This window comes from Gobio gobio (assembly GCF_949357685.1).
Source record: "Gobio gobio genome assembly, chromosome: 24".
In the NCBI taxonomy this organism is placed as follows: Eukaryota; Metazoa; Chordata; class Actinopteri; order Cypriniformes; family Gobionidae; genus Gobio; species Gobio gobio.
In genome coordinates, this window is record NC_137120.1 from 10877625 (window position 1) to 10895624 (window position 18000).

The 18000-nt window shown below is 40.3% G+C and overlaps 1 protein-coding gene across 2 annotated transcripts; it reads right to left on the bottom strand.

The window, feature by feature from the left end:
- Positions 1-512: 512 nt before the first annotated feature.
- LOC307120354 (alpha-1-antitrypsin homolog) lies at positions 513-4621 on the bottom strand. 2 transcript variants are annotated; one of them, XM_079807362.1, is made up of 5 exons: positions 4464-4621; positions 1816-2487; positions 1454-1724; positions 1158-1305; positions 513-1049 (listed from the first exon to the last, which is right to left on the bottom strand). In XM_079807362.1, the coding sequence occupies exons 1-5, from the start codon at positions 4498-4500 to the stop codon at positions 864-866; spliced, it is 1314 nt and encodes a 437-aa protein (XP_079663488.1). In that variant the 5' UTR covers positions 4501-4621; the 3' UTR covers positions 513-863. The 2 variants fall into 2 exon arrangements, with proteins under 2 accessions (XP_079663488.1, XP_079663489.1); XM_079807363.1 differs by lacking the exon at positions 4464-4621 and having other exon boundaries at positions 769-1049; positions 1816-3632.
- Positions 4622-18000: the final 13379 nt, after the last annotated feature.

Genomic DNA, 18000 nt, shown 5'->3' on the forward strand with positions numbered 1-18000 from the left:
TTCGACTATTTCTGAGGCCAGTTAGTGATGATGTCCCTTCAAAATAACAACGATATGTTCATGATTTTGTTGACTTTATGATTGAGAAATCAACGTGTACTGATGTCAATGGGGCAGAATGCCCTCAAGCTGAAAGTACAGTCTTTGGCTAAACCAGCTTTTTGGTTTAAATGTTTGTCTTATTGTTGCAGACTTGGTCTACATAATTAGTATATATTTTCTTACTCCATTATCCATTAATGAAGGATAAAAGTACGTTTAAATTAAGTGCACAGAGTAAATTTTTTTTGGTTGTATTTCATCAGTATTGTGTAATTTTTGTCAAAGACAGAAAATGTATGTTACATTTCAGCTCCGTATGATGAGCCCGGTCTCACGAAAATGCGTATAAATAATACGAGTGTGCAATGTCGTGGAATGTATACGGCAAAATTAGTTTTGGCTTGCATATAGTACGTAAAAGAGTACGAAAAGAGTTGAAAAAGTATGAAAGATTTGATAAGCTCAAATTTGTAGACAGCATTATGACACCAGTATTGAGAAATATGGTGTGCTTTTGAATGCATTTTATTTTACAGCATGTGCACTTTATAGTGTACTTGCGCATGAAAGTACTGAGTAATGTAAGGTAACTACATTGGTTAAGGTTAGGTTAATTGTTTACCCAGTTACTGTCATTACTACAATAAGTACATAGTATGTACATGCAAAACAGGACTGTAAAGTGAAGTGCTACCGTGCATTTTTTTAAATTATGACTCATTTGATTACAATCAAATCAACATTTATTGCAGCTTACAATATCCACATACAGATTAGCAGCCTTCTGCAGAGGGCCGGCAAGTTTTAATTGGAGTAGGACCTCACATAGTAGGATTGGTAATCTTGCCCATGAAGAGGATGCTCTTGGTGCTGCTCTCTACAATCAGTACCATGAAAGGCCGGTTGAGCCTCACGATTTCTGGCATGGACAAAGCAATGCCTACTGTGGTTACAGCTACTGCCTCTGTGCCCTTCTCGTCCACGCTGAGGACTGCCTGATGGTCAACCTGGAGATTAGGTTCAAAATGTGAACATGACTGTATAGAGTTTTCACATTCTTTAGGTCTATCAACCATTGGTGGTGCTTCAAAAGGTAAAAACAAGTCCACATTTACCTGTGACACTTTGACTTTGACCTCTTCTGTGATCCCGGAGAAATCTGCTGTGTCTCTGAATGCATCAGTTATTCCCATCTCCTGCAGAATGACGTCCAGGTTGAATTTTGCAGAAATGTGGAACTTGGGCATAAACAGGGCCACCTTTCTGAAGGGCAGAAATGTAAGATATGATATATCAGCTACTATGGCCATTTCCAAGTTCCCACATTTCTGTGCAACTAAACAACCATCAAATGTCAGGTCAGAAGTCAACTAGTACATTAATTAAAATCTGGAAGTATTGATGGTATTACGTTTCGAAGAGTTTCTCGTGCCAGTTCTTAATATGTTGACTGGAGATGTATTCTTCAACCTCCTCCATCTTTCCATCAGCAGGAAGAACGATCATCATGGAAGTAGTTCCTTTGTACGGCACCATCATGACCGTAGTTTTGTTGACAGGGTCTTGATAGATCTTATAGGAGCCGGTTCTTTGCATCATGTCAACTTTCACTGTGGTGTCCTTGTCCACTTGGAAGTCAGCTTTGTGGGTCCGGTTTGCATTAAACGGCTCTTCCCAATTCCCTATAAAGACAAATTGCAAGAATTTCAGGTCAGATCAAATAAATTATTATTACAGGAATATCGCTGAATGAAACAGAAGTTTATTTAGTACCTATGAAGTACATATAGGTAATCAGCATCATCACCGTATCTGTAGTCAGGTCCTTCACCATGTCGGTTATCTTGTCATGGGTTTTCTTGGCAATATACTTGTTAATCTCCTCTGCAGCAATTTCAGGCTTGGAGAAGTCAACACTGAAGGCTTCACTGTTGTAGTAGTGCTTAGAATCATTCAGGAACTTGTCCACCACTTTGAAGCCTTCTCTGATGGCCACACCAGATCCTGCCTCCAGCTGCATGGCTCCCTGGCTGTTATTCAGCATGTGGAACAAGTGTTCATAACCCTCATTGACCTGCTCTGGCTGCAACTCACCATAACCCAGAGTGCTGTATATCTGTGAGTGAGTGCTGCCCTTGGCACCTAGAGCCAGCATGCTCAAAGCCATTGAGATCCCGATCGGGGAGAAGAAAATGTTCTCGCCCTGGGCTTTAGGATGGGATGCAAGTTTCTTGTAGAGAGAGAAGGCGAAGTCAGCGTTGGGTGGAGCAATGCCGCTGGCCTCCTCGTGGCTGGGGTGGGGTTCGTCCTTCCCATGGTGGAGATGGTGGTGGTGCTCGGCTGTGTGACCACCGTGGTCGTGACCTTCGTGGGGTGCGGCCCAGGCCGTTGCTACCAGCAGGGCAGCAATCACACAGCAATAAATCTTTGCCAACATTTTATCACCTGTTTTATGACCAGAGGGCACAGCATTGTACAAACTGAGATTTTGCACTAATCCCAGCAAGCAATTTTGCATTTAAAAGACGTCTAATAGCCATCCAAACACAGCCCTGACATCTACAGGGAGTGCAGAATTATTAGGCAAATGAGTATTTTGACCACATCATCCTCGTTATGCATGTTGTCTTACTCCAAGCTGTATAGGCTGGAAAGCCTACTACCAATTAAGCATATTAGGTGATGTGCATCTCTGTAATGAGAAGGGGTGTGGTCTAATGACAGCAACACCCTATATCAGGTGTGCATAATTATTAGGCAACTTCCTTTCCTTTGGCAAAATGGGTCAAAAGAAGGACCTGATAGGCTCAGAAAAGTCAAAAATAGTGAGATATATTGCAGAGGGATGCAGCAGTCTTAAAATAGCTAAGCTTCTGAAGCGTGATCATCGAACAATCAAGCGTTTCATTCAAAATAGTCAACAGGGTCGCAAGAAGCGTGTGGAAAAACCAAGGCGCAAAATAACTGCCCGTGAATTGAGAAAAGTCAAGCGTGCAGCTGCCAAGATGCCACTTGCCACCAGTTTGGCCATATTTCAGAGCTGCAACATCACTGGAGTGCCCAAAAGCACAAGGTGTGCAATACTCAGAGACATGGCCAAGGTAAGAAAGGCAGAAAGTCGACCACCACTGAACAAGACACACAAGCTGAAACATCAAGACTGGGCCAAGAAATATCTCAAGACTGATTTTTCTAAGGTTTTATGGACTGATGAAATGAGAGTGAGTCTTGATGGGCCAGATGGATGGGCCCGTGGCTGGATTGGTAAAGGGCAGAGAGCTCCAGTCCGACTCAGACGCCAGCAAGGTGGAGGTGGAGTACCAGGTTTGGGCTGGTATCATCAAAGATGAGCTTGTGGGGCCTTTTCGGGTTGAGGATGGAGTCAAGCTCAACTCCCAGTCCTACTGCCAGTTTCTGGAAGACACCTTCTTCAAGCAGTGGTACAGGAAGAAGTCTGCATCCTTCAAGAAAAACATGATTTTCATGCAGGACAATGCTCCATCACACGCGTCCAAGTACTCCACAGCGTGGCTGGCAAGAAAGGGTATAAAAGAAGAAAATCTAATGATATGGCCTCCTTGTTCACCTGAACTGAACCCCATTGAGAACCTGTGGTCCATCATCAAATGTGCGATTTACAAGGAGGGAAAACAGTACACCTCTCTGAACAGTGTCTGGGAGGCTGTGGTTGCTGCTGCACGCAATGTTGATGGTGAACAGATCAAAACACTGACAGAATCCATGGATGGCAGGCTTTTGAGTGTCCTTGCAAAGAAAGGTGGCTATATTGGTCACTGATTTGTTTTAGTTTGGTTTTTGAATGTCAGAAATGTATATTTGTGAATGTTGAGATGTTATATTGGTTTCACTGGTAAAAATAAATAATTGAAATGGGTATAAATTTGTTTTTTGTTAAGTTGCCTAATAATTATGCACAGTAATAGTCACCTGCACACACAGATATCCCCCTAAAATAGCCAAAACTAAAAACTACTTCCAAAAATATTCAGCTTTGATATTAATGAGTTTGTGTTCATTGAGAACATGGTTGTTGTTTAATTATTAATGTTGTAAAATTAATCCTCAAAAATACAACTTGCCTAATAATTCTGCACTCCCTGTAGGCTAAAACAAGGCAAATTTTGAGCTGTCAATGAAAATGTATTAGATTTCTAACCATAGCCCTAGAATAGACTAGTCACTTAGAACATGAATATGTCAAGGAAATGAAGCCAAACGCCTCGTAATCACTGCTGACTTTGCTTACATGATGGAATATCATACATCTTGCAAGTTATTTTGGCAAAAAATGGGTTACTCATAGATGGACTATATCGGGTCTGTAGTGAACCGAGACGGCTAACAGAGTAGCTATATAAAATTCAGTCAAATCATCATTAAGCAAAACAATTGTAACTTACCATCAAAGACCTCTTGACTGTTCAGATGGAGTGGCATCAATTTATAGTCCTTCAAGCATCGGCCAAAGTAACATTTTTAAACATTAACCTATTTCCACCCCCATTCTGTGAACGCAATCACTCATGATAAACTGTTGCTCTGTATTTAGTGATGCAACACAGTTTTAGGCTTCAGTGTCAGGGGTTTTCAGTACTTAAAATGTTTGTGTGTGTGTGTGTGTGTGTGTGTGTGTGTGTGTGTGTGTGTGTGTGTAAAGGCCCTGTTATACTCGCGCATGGCCTCGCAGCGCGAGCTCCGCAAACTGCGCGCGCTCCTCCCCCAAACGGACAAGGCGTTTATAGTCGACGCGCGCGCCGTTGTAGTATTCTGTGAAACAACAGGGGGCGACTTGGAGTAATTGTTCTTAAATCCGTCGAAAGCAGGAGCGAAGAAGTAGTTTACCGGAACTAGAGGTGTGCGATACCGCTAGATTTGGTATCGATCCGATACCAAGTAAATACAGGGCCAGTATCGCCGATACCGATACCAATATCGATACTTTTTAATAATTAAGGTGGATGCGTCTTCAACCTAAATCTAAATGAATTTTCATGACTTTTAATTTGTTTTTGTGATTTTCATTTTGGGTTATTAATCAGTACTACAAAAGCTTTTGTTCAGAAACAACTTTTGGTTACTTCTGTTTTATTTAAATAAACAAAGTTACAAAGTGATTACTTCACAAATATAAAAAATGTAAAAACAAATTCTCTTTTCAAGTAGCATGTTAACAAAAAATGTTTCTCCTCTTTAGTGCACTTCTTTTCAGGATTTTTTTCTTAAATAAACAAAGTCACAAAGTTTTACAAACAACGCTCCTCTTTCTTTCTGCTGCCATTCTCCGCCTCTGGGTGCTGATCCACTTGTCCGTGCAACACTTCTGTCGCGCCGCACTCCACTTTATTCCTATGGGTGACCTCAAGCGACTTTAACGCGCACGCAAAGCATTCCGGGAAGGCGGCGCTGCATTTGAACAAATGCCGCGCGTCAAAAAAGCTGGCCGAAGCTCAACTTTATGCAAATGAATCCGTTGAACGCAACGCGACTATCCAATAGAAGTAGAGCACATGGAGACGGAGGGAAGTCTCTCGCCTGTCCTTTGTTTTTCATTCCCCGCTGGCTCAAACACACACCCATAGCAGTAAACTTGAGGAACGCCCATCAACATACACATGAAGGGAAGCGTCACAACACCATGCTTCAGTCGTGCCGCGAAAGTGGATCAGTTACGTTAGACTGACTGCTGTTGCGCGGCTGAGTGGCGCGCGGGCGCCTGACTGCTGGTGGTAGCGCTAGTGGTGAGTCACGTGACGGTACAACACAGGAGAGGGGGAGGAGAGCAGTGTCGAGCACGAGCAGCACTCTTGAGAGCTTGCTCTGCTCTGTGACAGCAGCAGCATTTTGACAAAAACGACCAGGTCGCAAAACGAGAGAAACTGAAACTTAAGTATCGATATTTTCACGTTGGTATCAATTAGGGATGCACCGATATGAACATTTTGGCCGATACCGATAACCGATAATTCTTAATATTTGAAAGCCGATAACCGATATATTGGCCGATAAATCTAAATACAAATTTTAATAAACTCTGAGAGCCTGATTACAAAAACAAAAGGCTCACCATTAAAAGCCATGTCCCAAACACTTCAACATAAATCAAACCTATACACTACAGTAGCCTATTTGAACAAGTGTGAGATTCCTTACCTTTTCAAATTAATTTTACACTCCTATGGTCAAATTTTTTTTTAACACTTTACAATAAGGTTTAATTTTTGTTAGTATTAGTTAACCAACAATGAATGAACAATACTTCAACAGGATTTATTAATTTTAGTTCATGTTAATCTCAACATATTCAGACCCAAAGTTGTGTCTTTTAACATTAGGTATGAACTGTGAATGGACTGTTACAAAACACAAACATTTTATTACTAAAAGAAACAAAGGTTATTGCTCTCTGTTTGTTCATGATAGTTAATGCATTAATAAAATGAGACCTTATTTGTAAAATGTTACCAAAAATTATATTGTCTAAAAAATAAAAATAATGTGCCTAAATAGTGCAAACAAGTAATTGAACAGCATTACTTAGGCTGCATAATAAAGAATCAGAATGCAAGTGCATGAAATAACCTCCGCACAGACGATAAAGAAATGGTTTTAATCAAACCATATTGTTGATGGAAATGATACGAGAACAATAAAAGTGCTAATTATAAAAAATAATGCTTCTGTGTTTTTGAAAAAAAAATATGTTTAATATTACAGTAATAGTAAACATCTGTAATATTAGTCTAGTCTATTAGGAATAATGTTGCTGTTTGAGAGCGCGCTGAAGCTGGAGAGAATGAACCAACAACCATAAACTGAAGCGCTTAGAAGTTTAATTAACAACTAAACGCATCATATATGAGAACAATCAGATATTTATACAAAATAAATATAATATTACAACTTATATTAGCACAAAATCACGCATAGGTGAAGGGTTATAACTCCTGTGATGCTCTTCCCCTGTTTGAGAGCGTGCTGAAACTGAAGATGATCACCGGTACAGTGAAGCACTGCGGGTTATTGACTTAACCAAACACATCCTATATGACTTTAATCAGATGTTTATACTACAAAAACGTAATATTACGACTTACATATGCTTAAAATGACGCGAATGCACAAGCGAACTTGACTGTGCTGGTCAGAATGCGTTGTTGACGCTTCCTACAACAGCGCGCTGAAAAACAACTAAACCCAGAGAATTCACTACGTTTTATAACAGAAATATTCTCATTGCAGTGTTATGTATAGGACAGTCCCAGTAGTTATTAATGCTGTGCATTTCTGTTTGAAATGCGCGCGCCGGTACAATGAAGTGCTTTACTGCATCGTTAATTAACTCAACCAAACGCATCCTATATGGGATTATATACACAAAATAATAAATATAATATTACAACTTACAATGGCACAAAAGGCTGTGAATGCACAAGCAAACTTTACTGTGCTCGTCATGAAGGTGTAACTCCGTGGGCGCGCGCTGAAGCTAAAGACCGGTACAATGAAGTGCTTTACTGCATCGTTTATTAACTCAACCAAACGCATCCTATATGATATTACATACACAGAATAATAATAAATATAATATTACAACTTACAATGGCACAAAAGGCTGTGAATGCACAAGCGAACTTGACTGTGCTCGTCATGAAGGTGTAACTCCGTGGGCGCGCTCTTCCCTCAACAAACGCGCTGAAACAACGCTCTTTTACAGCCTATTCTATTCTCATTATCATTTTATGTAGATTATAGAAGACTTGCGCTGCACATGTTGCACATAACTGTATTTTCCTTTTCGAAGTGATTCCAAACATATTTAGAGCAATTCAAACCCATCATGGTGGACAGCACGTCCGTCTCAGCTGAACGAAATAATACATTATCTATCGGCTTGACTATATCGGTCAAATTTTCTTATTGGACCGATAACGATAACATCAAAAATAATCATTTATCGGCCGATAACGATATGTTGCCGATATATCGTGCATCCCTAGTATCAATCAATACCGATACCAACGTTGGTATCGATATTATCGATATCTGCCCACCTCTAACCGGAACAACAACACGTGAACATGGCGTCCAGCGTGGAGTTGCTGAATGCTGAAGAAGAGTTGTTGTGTATGCTGATGTTATCAAAAAGACGAAGCCGAAGAAGATGGATGTGCTTTAAAATATATTTTTCACTTTAATGTATAAGTTATCACGGTGTTTGTAATAAAACCATAAAACTGAAAGCGTGGTTTGTGTCAATTCCTTCTTGTTATAGCATCAAAGACCAATCATTGGTCGACATTAGAACAAAATAGATGGATGTGAAAACATGCATACACTATATCGATATTTTTATACTATACTTATGAAGCCTCTTTGTACAGTTCGTTTTTATAAAACATGCCTTATTTGATCAAAGGTTCTATTTCAGTTAGTGTAGGCTCATTTTGAAAATGTAAGCAGTTACTTAAGACAAGTGCAAACTGGGTGCTTATTGCAAATGTATTCTAAAGTCCTATTCACAAAAGGAATGGATGGTTGGACGGATGGATGCCCATCAATGCATTTTCCAGGTTTTCCTACAAATTCTTCCTTCCCCAAAGTTGTTGCAATTTCTTTCCATGAGTTCTGTGCCCTCTGGCTGTCGCGATGATCCCTCATGGAAGGGTCATAAATGTGCCGGTACTGACGCACCAGCTCGGACAAAGTCGCCTCAAAATCGTACATCTTTGGATGCGGAGGTGCGCGCGGAGTTACAAAAAATGCGCTGCGCACCGCCAGGCGAAATGGGGTCTTGCGGAGCCAACGCGCGAGACCGCCCCCTCCGCGTTGACGTCATTTTTGCCGCGCGCACCCTCGCTTAAACGAGGCTTAAACAAGGCTTTAGGGTGACCAGATGTCCCCGTTTTCCCCGGTCTTTGGTGTTCTGTCCCCTATTGGAGCTGTCCCTGTAAAAGTTCCCGTTTTATACACTTTGTACAACTGGCTGATCTGGAGAACATTGACTGAACACCGTACCGTCTCTGAAGTAGGCCTATGTTTTTTCCAAAGCAAACTTTGGGAGTCAGATCTCTGCAAACCTGTCAAAGGGGGAAATAAAATCAATGTTTTAGACAGTGTGAAATGTCACTTTCTCTCCATTTTATTGGCATATTTACAAATTCAGAATGACGCTTGTTGTTTAGAGCTGCAGTTGGCCACAAACAGAATGTCTGGCGTAAATCTCTCAAGATCTCAGCAGAGGAGAATTAAACAATTCTACAAACCATTACGTTACTCATTTTGTAGTGTTCATAATAATAGCCATGTGATTCTACAGCACAAGATCCAGGACAGTTGTGGTAATATAATAATATGCAGATTATGCAGATTTAAAAACAAAATGCACAAAGATTTTAATCTACAGCATTCCTTAGAAACACACAGACGTCAAGAATCAATGTATGAATCTCAACAATGGTGACAATAGATGAAAAGCTTCATGCTGCAGTGCTGGGTACCACCAATCTGCATAATCTGCATATTATTTGATTACCACAACCGTCCTGGATATTGTGCTGTAGAATCACATGACTATTATTATGAATACAACAAAATTAATAACACATTATCTCTATAACCAGGGCATTAGACTCAACAGTGATTCAGGCCACTACAAATAGTCAACATCCCCTGATAACATTTTCTCTTAGCTTCCCTTGCCATATCAAACATGCTGTATAAACACACAGATAAAGCAGCCAGAGAAAAACTAAAGTTAAAGAGTAAAGGGTCAAGAGCCCAACTAAAGCAGACACTGATCTCCAGCATGGTGACAAAACTATTATTGACAGAAATAAAGTCAGTCTGGTTAGTAATGTGGGAAGCTGGTAATGCTGTGTGTGGAGTTTTTTAATTCTCCTCTGCTGAGATATTGAGAGATTTAATGTCTTATTTTATCTTCTGTTGATTTCATCTAAGGCTTTGGCTGAAGTCAGTTGCAGTTCTTGTGTTTCTCTTCCCTTCAGTGATTCTGCTCATTATCGTCATCAGGTGTTCATCATTAATGCTCAATCATCACTCAATTATCTCATTCACTTCAACACTGCTTCAATGGTACTTTAACTCAGTAGTGAGCACACACATGAACACTAGGGGTGCTTCTCAATATCCCTCCTCGTTTCCTCGCTCCTCCGTCCTCCATCCTATGACCTGGAAACCGACCAAGCTCAGCCATCTTGTAGGACATCTCAATTCTCTAATTGCATCGCGAGGAGGCGAGGATCGAGGAGTGAGGAGGCTACCTGAGGAGTCATGAGCGAGGATACATGAGTGTATCCTTTGCGGAAGTGTTTTATCGACTAAACATGACGCACATATTAATTCTCCTCCCCCTTCACATCTTGCCACAGTTTATTGACACAAATGTATGTCAAATAACAACAACTGACAGTTGCAGAATTATATCAAAGCACAAGAAAATGAAAAAAAAACTGTAATCCTATAAACAACAAATAAAAAGCAGTTAATAACTGGGTATAAATTAGCCTGGTTAAAACCAGACCATTCTCAGTAGTGACTGAGTTATGGTCTGGCAAAGCTTCATAGACAAATCATTTCCAAAGGGGCGTCACCAACGGGCGTCGCTCAAATGCCTCTGGGCGCAATTGGATAGACCTAAAACCAATCAGAGCGATGAGGGAGATGACGTAGCCTATGCAGAGCGACGGAGAAACATCTACTCTGGCCGTTTCTCAATATGCGTTTTTGTCTGTACCACTGTCTATGGTCTGTACTTGTGTTCTCAAATAGGAAATGTCTGGTCACCTTACCTAAACCACATATTAATGTTTAATTATTTTTAAAATGTAAACGAAAAGAGGCAGGGTGTTTTATACTTCGTTTTATTATAAATATATAAGATAATGAATGTAGGCCTAACTACGCGTTGCCTGAACCACATGTGTGTGGCTAATATGTTTAAGTTTTTTTTTTGTTTTTTTTTTTTAAATGAGGCAGTGGTGTTTTATGACATATTTTGTACGCGAACTTCTGACTTGCGTGGAGAATGAACTCCCGATGACGGTAATAGTTAATATTAAACATATTATAGCCACACAAATGTAGTGAAGGCAATGCATATTATCTTCAATGCATGTATATAACAAAACAAAATATTTAAAAAACCCGGCCTCTTTTCGTTTACATTAAAAATAAAAACATGTAATATGTGTGCATAATATAGGCAATGATTATCACTGTAATACAATGAGATATGACATAAAACAAAATCCAGTCTCTTTTTGTTAAATGTTAGTTTAATGCGTGATCAATATCCATTTTAAAAGTATAAGTAAAAGGTATAAGAAGCTATACAATACATAAAGCAATTCAGTCAAAGAAAGTCAGCGCTAGGAGACTACAATGATAAAGTTTAATAGCTTACAAATATAAAGTTATGAAACTTCACTTTGCCCTCAGACAAAACGATCTGTCAGGGAACAAATTATAGATTAATGAGAGCAAAGATCAGCCGTTAGATCTACACAAGACGAATCATATCTTCACATCAGAGCCAGCGGCAGATGGCAGAAGGACTGGCCGAGGAAAGGCGCCTCTCGGTGGGGTTGAGCAATTGAGCGCCGCTGGTTCACTGGAGCTCACAACTCCCGAAAACGGCAGATCACATTTTCAAAAAGGCGCTCTCTTTATAAATAAACCACAAATTTGAGCTTTAAAAACAACTACATTCTCGCCTGAAAAGGACTTAAAATTATATTTTGTGAAACATTAACACTACCAGAGGGCTCTCGCTAAGACAAGCAAGCTGGTATATCAGACTTTTGCCGAATCCAGTCGGTAAGACAGCGATAACATCTTTTTTTAGATATGAAGGCTTCTAGTATTGTTCTTTGCTCTGGTTTTAACGGAATTGGAAAGTTTAAATCGCTTAAAACAGCCGCGATAGCTGATAGTGATGTTCCACTGCTGCATCCATCTTTGTAGTCAGTAGTGATGTTACGTTCGTGAACGAATCGTTCTTTTTGAACGAATCGTTTAGGTGAACGAATCGTTCTCGTTCAAGTAGTCCACTGACTCATATTTCTCGTTCACTGAAATTCCTCCCTCCACAGCAGCGTGGCGCTATTAGCAACGAGGAGCGAGCGCATGCGCAGCTCTGTGGACTGTTTCATCCTGTCAATGACAAAACTTCGAGCCAATAGCGTTCGAGTATTAGATGTGACGGAGCATGTGATTTGTTGAATTCAGTGAACGAATACACAGGTTTCCTGTTTACAAACATTACAGGGTGCGTGCGCATCCTGGAGGCAGAAAGACAGATCGCTGAGCTGGTCCGCTACTGCAACAACCTTAAAGGTCCTGTTCTTCGTTATCCCATTGTTCAAACTTTAGTTAGTGTGTAATGTTGCTGCTAGAGCATAAATAATACCTGTAAAATGATAAAGCTCAAAGTTCAATGCCAAGCAAGATATTTTATTTAACAGAAGTTCCCTTTCAAAGCCTACAGCGAACGGCTGGTTAGGACTACATCCTGGTATTTCCTGCTTTAATTACGTCAGTAGAGCAGTAGAACAGACTAACCTCCGCCCACAAGAAAACGCGAAAAAAGGGGGCGTGGTCTTGTTGCTGTCCCACGTGGAGAAGAAGAGGACGTCGCGTGGAGAAAAGGAAGTGCTGCGTTTCAGTGTGTTTGTCGCCATGTCGTCGAGACGCTGTTATTTTCATCCCGGAGTCAAATCACCTTTGTTTGGCTTTCCCAGGGACGCTGTAGAGATTATTAAGCGCGTATATATCTCCCGTTAAGAGGCGTGACCTTTCCACGTGCGCTAAGCTGCTGTCGAATCACAACACAGGACCGTGCTACGTTCGCTAAGCTGCTGTCAAATCGCAACACGGGAACCGCTGACACAATCAGAACTCGTTACGTGTTTCTGAAGGAGGGACTTCATAGAATAAAGGAAGTCTTCAGTCGTTTGTAGGACAGTGAAAACAGCGGTGTACAGATAAGTAAATTGTGTTAAAAATACAGTTTTTTTTTACACGCGAAACATGAACACATGTTATATTGCACACTGTAAACACAATCAAAGCTTCAAAAAAACACGAAGAACGGGACCTTTAAGTATTGAAGCCTTCCTTCCTTATTGTTTGTATATAACTGCTGACTCAATAAAACGTGATTTTAGTTGGATCTGTTTGTCTGTCTTTAATTTTGCAGTGTTGCTGTGATACATGTATGAATGATCATGTTAGGCTAGTAATGTACTAGCCGCATCTACTGGACAGCGCGAATTTGTTTTTATTTACGTGCCACATTTCATGACTGCACATATATACACAAAATACTAAACTGTAAATAAAATATTTGACAATGGATTACGTGGGAAGCCTTAGTACCTCCGACCGTGCCGATTATATATATAAAAAAACTTACTCTCAGCAATGGTGAGATCTTGCCAGATCCTTACGCTATACATGACGATCTGTGGATTGTGGATGACAAAAAATGGCCAGCAATTGAATCGCCTGATATATACAATTATCTAATTCAGACACCAAGTGTGTATACTAGAGAAAGTATTAGAGCGTACAAATCCCTCGATGCATACAACTACGTGCGGTCATGTGCAGCTTGTTAAATACTTTGATGCTGCACCGGATTTTTGCGTGTTGAGGACAGGTGTGCTCCCTAGTCAAAGGCAAGGGATTAAAGCGAAGCCTTATGATGCCTGGGTGTATGTCCACAAGGCCCTTGGGTACATCCTCACGGCTAACTGCAAATGCATGGCAGGGTACGTCTACCTATAAAAATGTACCTGCAATAACAAAAATAATTGTTTTGCAAACGCATGCTTCCCCCTAGGTATGTTAAACATCAGGCACCCAGCACTGGCTCTATTGGTACAATTAACCACGCAGCAACTCCTTGGCAATTTGACTTACAGACACGCTACCAACCTACAACACGAGAGGGTTTCTTCTTTCTGCCTCTCGGGTGCGTGCGCAAGCAGTGATGACGTCGCCGAGAAATCCATTCCTTTTACTATGTAGAGCTCGGCTTGTGTAGTTAGGCATATACGGTATGCAGCAAAGAAAAACATGTACACTTTACCATTTTAATGAAAACAGTGTAATAATACAGGCTGATGGTTAAATGATTGTATAATTACTGATGTATTGTGTTTGTATTATTTATTTTCATTGTTGTTGTTTTATAAAATTAATACAAATTACTTCATTACGTTTGAGTCATGTCATGCATTTCTCCAAAAACTGCAAAACAAATAAAAAATGCGATATTATTGGAGTTAACGAACACGTCCATCACTGACCGAGTTGCTTTTTTGAGTCTGAACGAGAGATCTCGTTCGTGAACGAACGAACTGGTACATCTGGTTCATGAACGAATTGAACCACCAACAATACTGAACGAACACGCCCATCACTGAACGAGAGAGAGAGAGATTTCGTTCGTGAACGAATTGAACGAACTGCTGCTAGATCTCGTTCGTGAACGAACTGGTAGTGCATCTCGTTCGTGGAAATGGATGTCGGTCATTTAGCATGTGAATCAGTCTCGTTCAGCAATAAGCAGAGAGCGGATGGCTGCAAAGCGCAGTTTTAGGCTACGATTGTTTATAACTCTACGTTCGTTTACCATAATCCCAGATATATCTGAATAATATGAATGTGTAAATGTCTGACCAAACAATTAATTGTTAATCATGCAAGAAAACCTTTGTGCTTTGGTCTTCTGAACCACTTATTTAGACTTATTTTATTTAATGATAGATGCACACATTTTAATAAAGCCAAATGATTTTTTTGTAAGTAAATACGTTCGTTGACTTAAGAAATAACGCATAAGACACTCTTTTTGCCACCTGCTGGGATATTTATGGAATATTTAAAAAAAATGGTCACTGAACGAATCAATGAACGAATCTGAACGAATCATTTTGATGAACGAACTGAAAATGAACAAATCTCTTGAAAGAATCGAAATTTCCATCACTAGTAGTCAGTGTACAAAATCTGCTTCACTGTCGCTGCGCTGTCGTCATCGTGTAAAGCCCGCCTCAACGTTTCTGATTGGTGCCTCGATTTCTGGGGCTTAGAAATGGGTTTGAATGGGCTCTTTGCCAGACTACTTGCAGAGCAAATCTAAATTTGCCAGAAGTTGTCTGGGTTTTCCCAGGCTAGGTATAAATAGTTGTTATTAATAACTGGTAATATTAAATAAAATATGGACATATGTGTTATTTTGTTGGGGTTGAAACTATTACAATATAAATAGTTATCGTGCAAACTAAATCCAGCGGTGTAGAGTCATCATTAATTGACGACGCTTTAAAGTGACGCTAAAGGGAGCGAGGATATATAATTTCACTTGATTCAATTCCTCTGTTCTCACGTCTTTTCCTTTCATCTTCCCTCGCATCCTAAAGGGGTGGAGCTAAGACGCGAGGAAAGGAGGCGAGGAAAGGAAACGAGGATGCACAAATAAGGATTGAGAAGCACCCTAGGACGTGTTAATTTAACATGGGCGTTTTTCTGTGTACTATTACAGAAATCTTAACTGTTTCATTCACATATATAAGTGGCATATATGACACATTCAGTTTATCAATACAATTACATAAATCATACATTTATGTATGACTTACATATATGAATCACATTAAGTTGATTCATTTGTTTATGTTAAAATTATGTAATCCAAATGCATGGAAAATTTATATGCAATTCAAATACATAAATCTTATGTTTAGACATGAAATTTGTTTTTGAGTGCAACAGGCTGAGCTTCATCGTCCGAGCTGCGTATGATGTATTGCCCTCTCCCACAAACCTGCAGCTATGGTTTGGAAAGGACCCAACCGGCCCCCTGTGTACAATCCCTGCAACACTCAAGCACATCCTGGTTGGCTGTAGGACCAGCCTCACTCAAGGCAGATACACGTGGAGACACAACAAGGTCCTCAGGTGTCTAGCCAACAAACTTGAGTGTAAAAGGGCATCCATCAACACCAAACCCTTCAACAACCAGGATGTGCGCCGACACCCATCATCATTTAGGAGGAAGGGGGACAAGCTGAGGGCTATCCCCTCAAACCCTGATCTGACCTCACTGAATGCAGCCAGGGACTGACAGATGTGAGTCGACCTAGATCAGAGGCTTATTTTCCTTCCGGAGATTGCAACAAGCACCTTGCGACTAGACCTCGTTCTCTGGTCTAATGCCTGCCAACTCGCCTACATCATAGAACTGACAGTTCCCTGGGAGGACGCCATCGAAGAAGCTGTGTTACTCCAACTTAGGCAGAGGACATAGGCTGGAATAAGGGTGTGCCCAGCGGAGGTGGGGTGTAGGGGCTTTGTAGCCAGCAGAACAGCGAAGCTCCTTAGGGAGGTCGGAGTCAGGGGACAGGGTCACAGACAAGCCATCAAAGAGCTGGCCAACACTGCCGAGAGGACGAGCCATTGGCTGTGGCTGAAGAGGAGCGATACCACCTGGGCTGCTAAGGCAAACAGCTAACCGCGGGACACACACACAGGCTTGATCAACCTGTGGTGAGCCTGCCTCAGCAGAGGGTGTATTGTGATAAATAGACGAAACACCCTGTGATGCTGAGGTACACAACTGACGATGTGTCCCGGTGGTAAAGCGTTATAGCAGCCACCCTTCGAGGATTCCCAAATTAGAAGTGGTGTAAACATTAGGGATTGCAACATCTAGTCATTTTAATGAACCTCTTGATAACCCACTGCTGCACAAAAACCACAGCTAGGCGTACACTTAACTGTCCAAACTCCTCCTTGGATCGTTTCCAAAGGGAAATGATGAAAGATATTGATTGAGCGGCCCTGACCTTGACAGCAAACAAACGCATTATCAGAAGCTGTTGGCTTGCTGTAGTGAGGGCACAAATCTCACCCAGCCCACGCTTAGTCATACATATTAGAACAGTTTGTCCTGTTTTATCTTCCCCAGATCCACGCACACACACAAAAACTGTTTTCTTGCTAGGACGAACAACAATAAAATGTTAATGTAAATAAAATTTAAATATTTGTTATAAATTGCAACATGTTTATACATCTGATAAAGTGTTAAACATTTGAACTACTGTTCAAATGAGATTATTACTGCAAATAGACCTCTCCATTAAGCTTCAATAATGAAGCATTCAACTTTCAAGTGACAAACTATTTCTATTAAATTACCATCTTGGGGTTGACAATGAGTGTCAAAATAAATAGTTTTATTATTTTATTCTTTAATGTTTTTCAATATTGTGCAACATTATGCATGTGAGACTAAGGTTATATTATTTTCTATTGTAGTTAATGAAACAAAATAAATGAATAACCTTAATTCCCATTTTCTCCCAAAATCCAAAAGCCAATGGCAAAAAACCTATTGGCTTTTTGCTAAGGGAACCAGAGTGATACTAACTGCTGGGCTGGCCTACAAAATTGTCATCCCTGAAGCATTCTATTTCTAAAAGTAATGTAAAAAAAAAAAAAAGTAATGTTTTACCATTTTTTTGGTACAAGAACCCTTAATAATATCAGTGAACCAAAACAAAAAAAATCCATATAAAATCGATATAAACTTTTTCAAAGTTTAAACACTCCTTAAGACCTTTGACATTCTCTCGCAATGTTACACTGAAAATACACTGTCTACTGTAAGTCTGTAAATGCCCTGATATACTTCAAACGAAATCCAAGAACAAAATCAGGCCAAAATGAAGTTTGTTTGGAGTTCATTCTGGGAGTTCAAAACAGCATGACAAAGCGAACTTTCTGGAAACCTTCGGGATGTTCGCTAACAGTGTACCGCTGGACATGTATTTCGAACTTCGTTTTACCCCTAATCGAAGAACGAAAAAGAACTTTGCCGTGAGTGTATCAGGGGCTTTACTCTTCAAC

What these genes read in the sequence shown, in the direction of transcription:
- LOC307120354 (XM_079807363.1), bottom strand. Translation starts at nt 2,560, where the DNA reads ATGCAAAATTGCTTGCTGGGATTAGTGCAAAATCTCAGTTTGTACAAT. An exon ending in CACGAGAAACTCTTCGAAAC is followed by an intron (nt 1,306 to 1,453) that starts GTAATACCATCA and finishes TCTGCCCTTCAG; the next exon opens with AAAGGTGGCCCTGTTTATGC. An exon ending in TCAAAGTCAAAGTGTCACAG is followed by an intron (nt 1,050 to 1,157) that starts GTAAATGTGGAC and finishes CCTAATCTCCAG; the next exon opens with GTTGACCATCAGGCAGTCCT.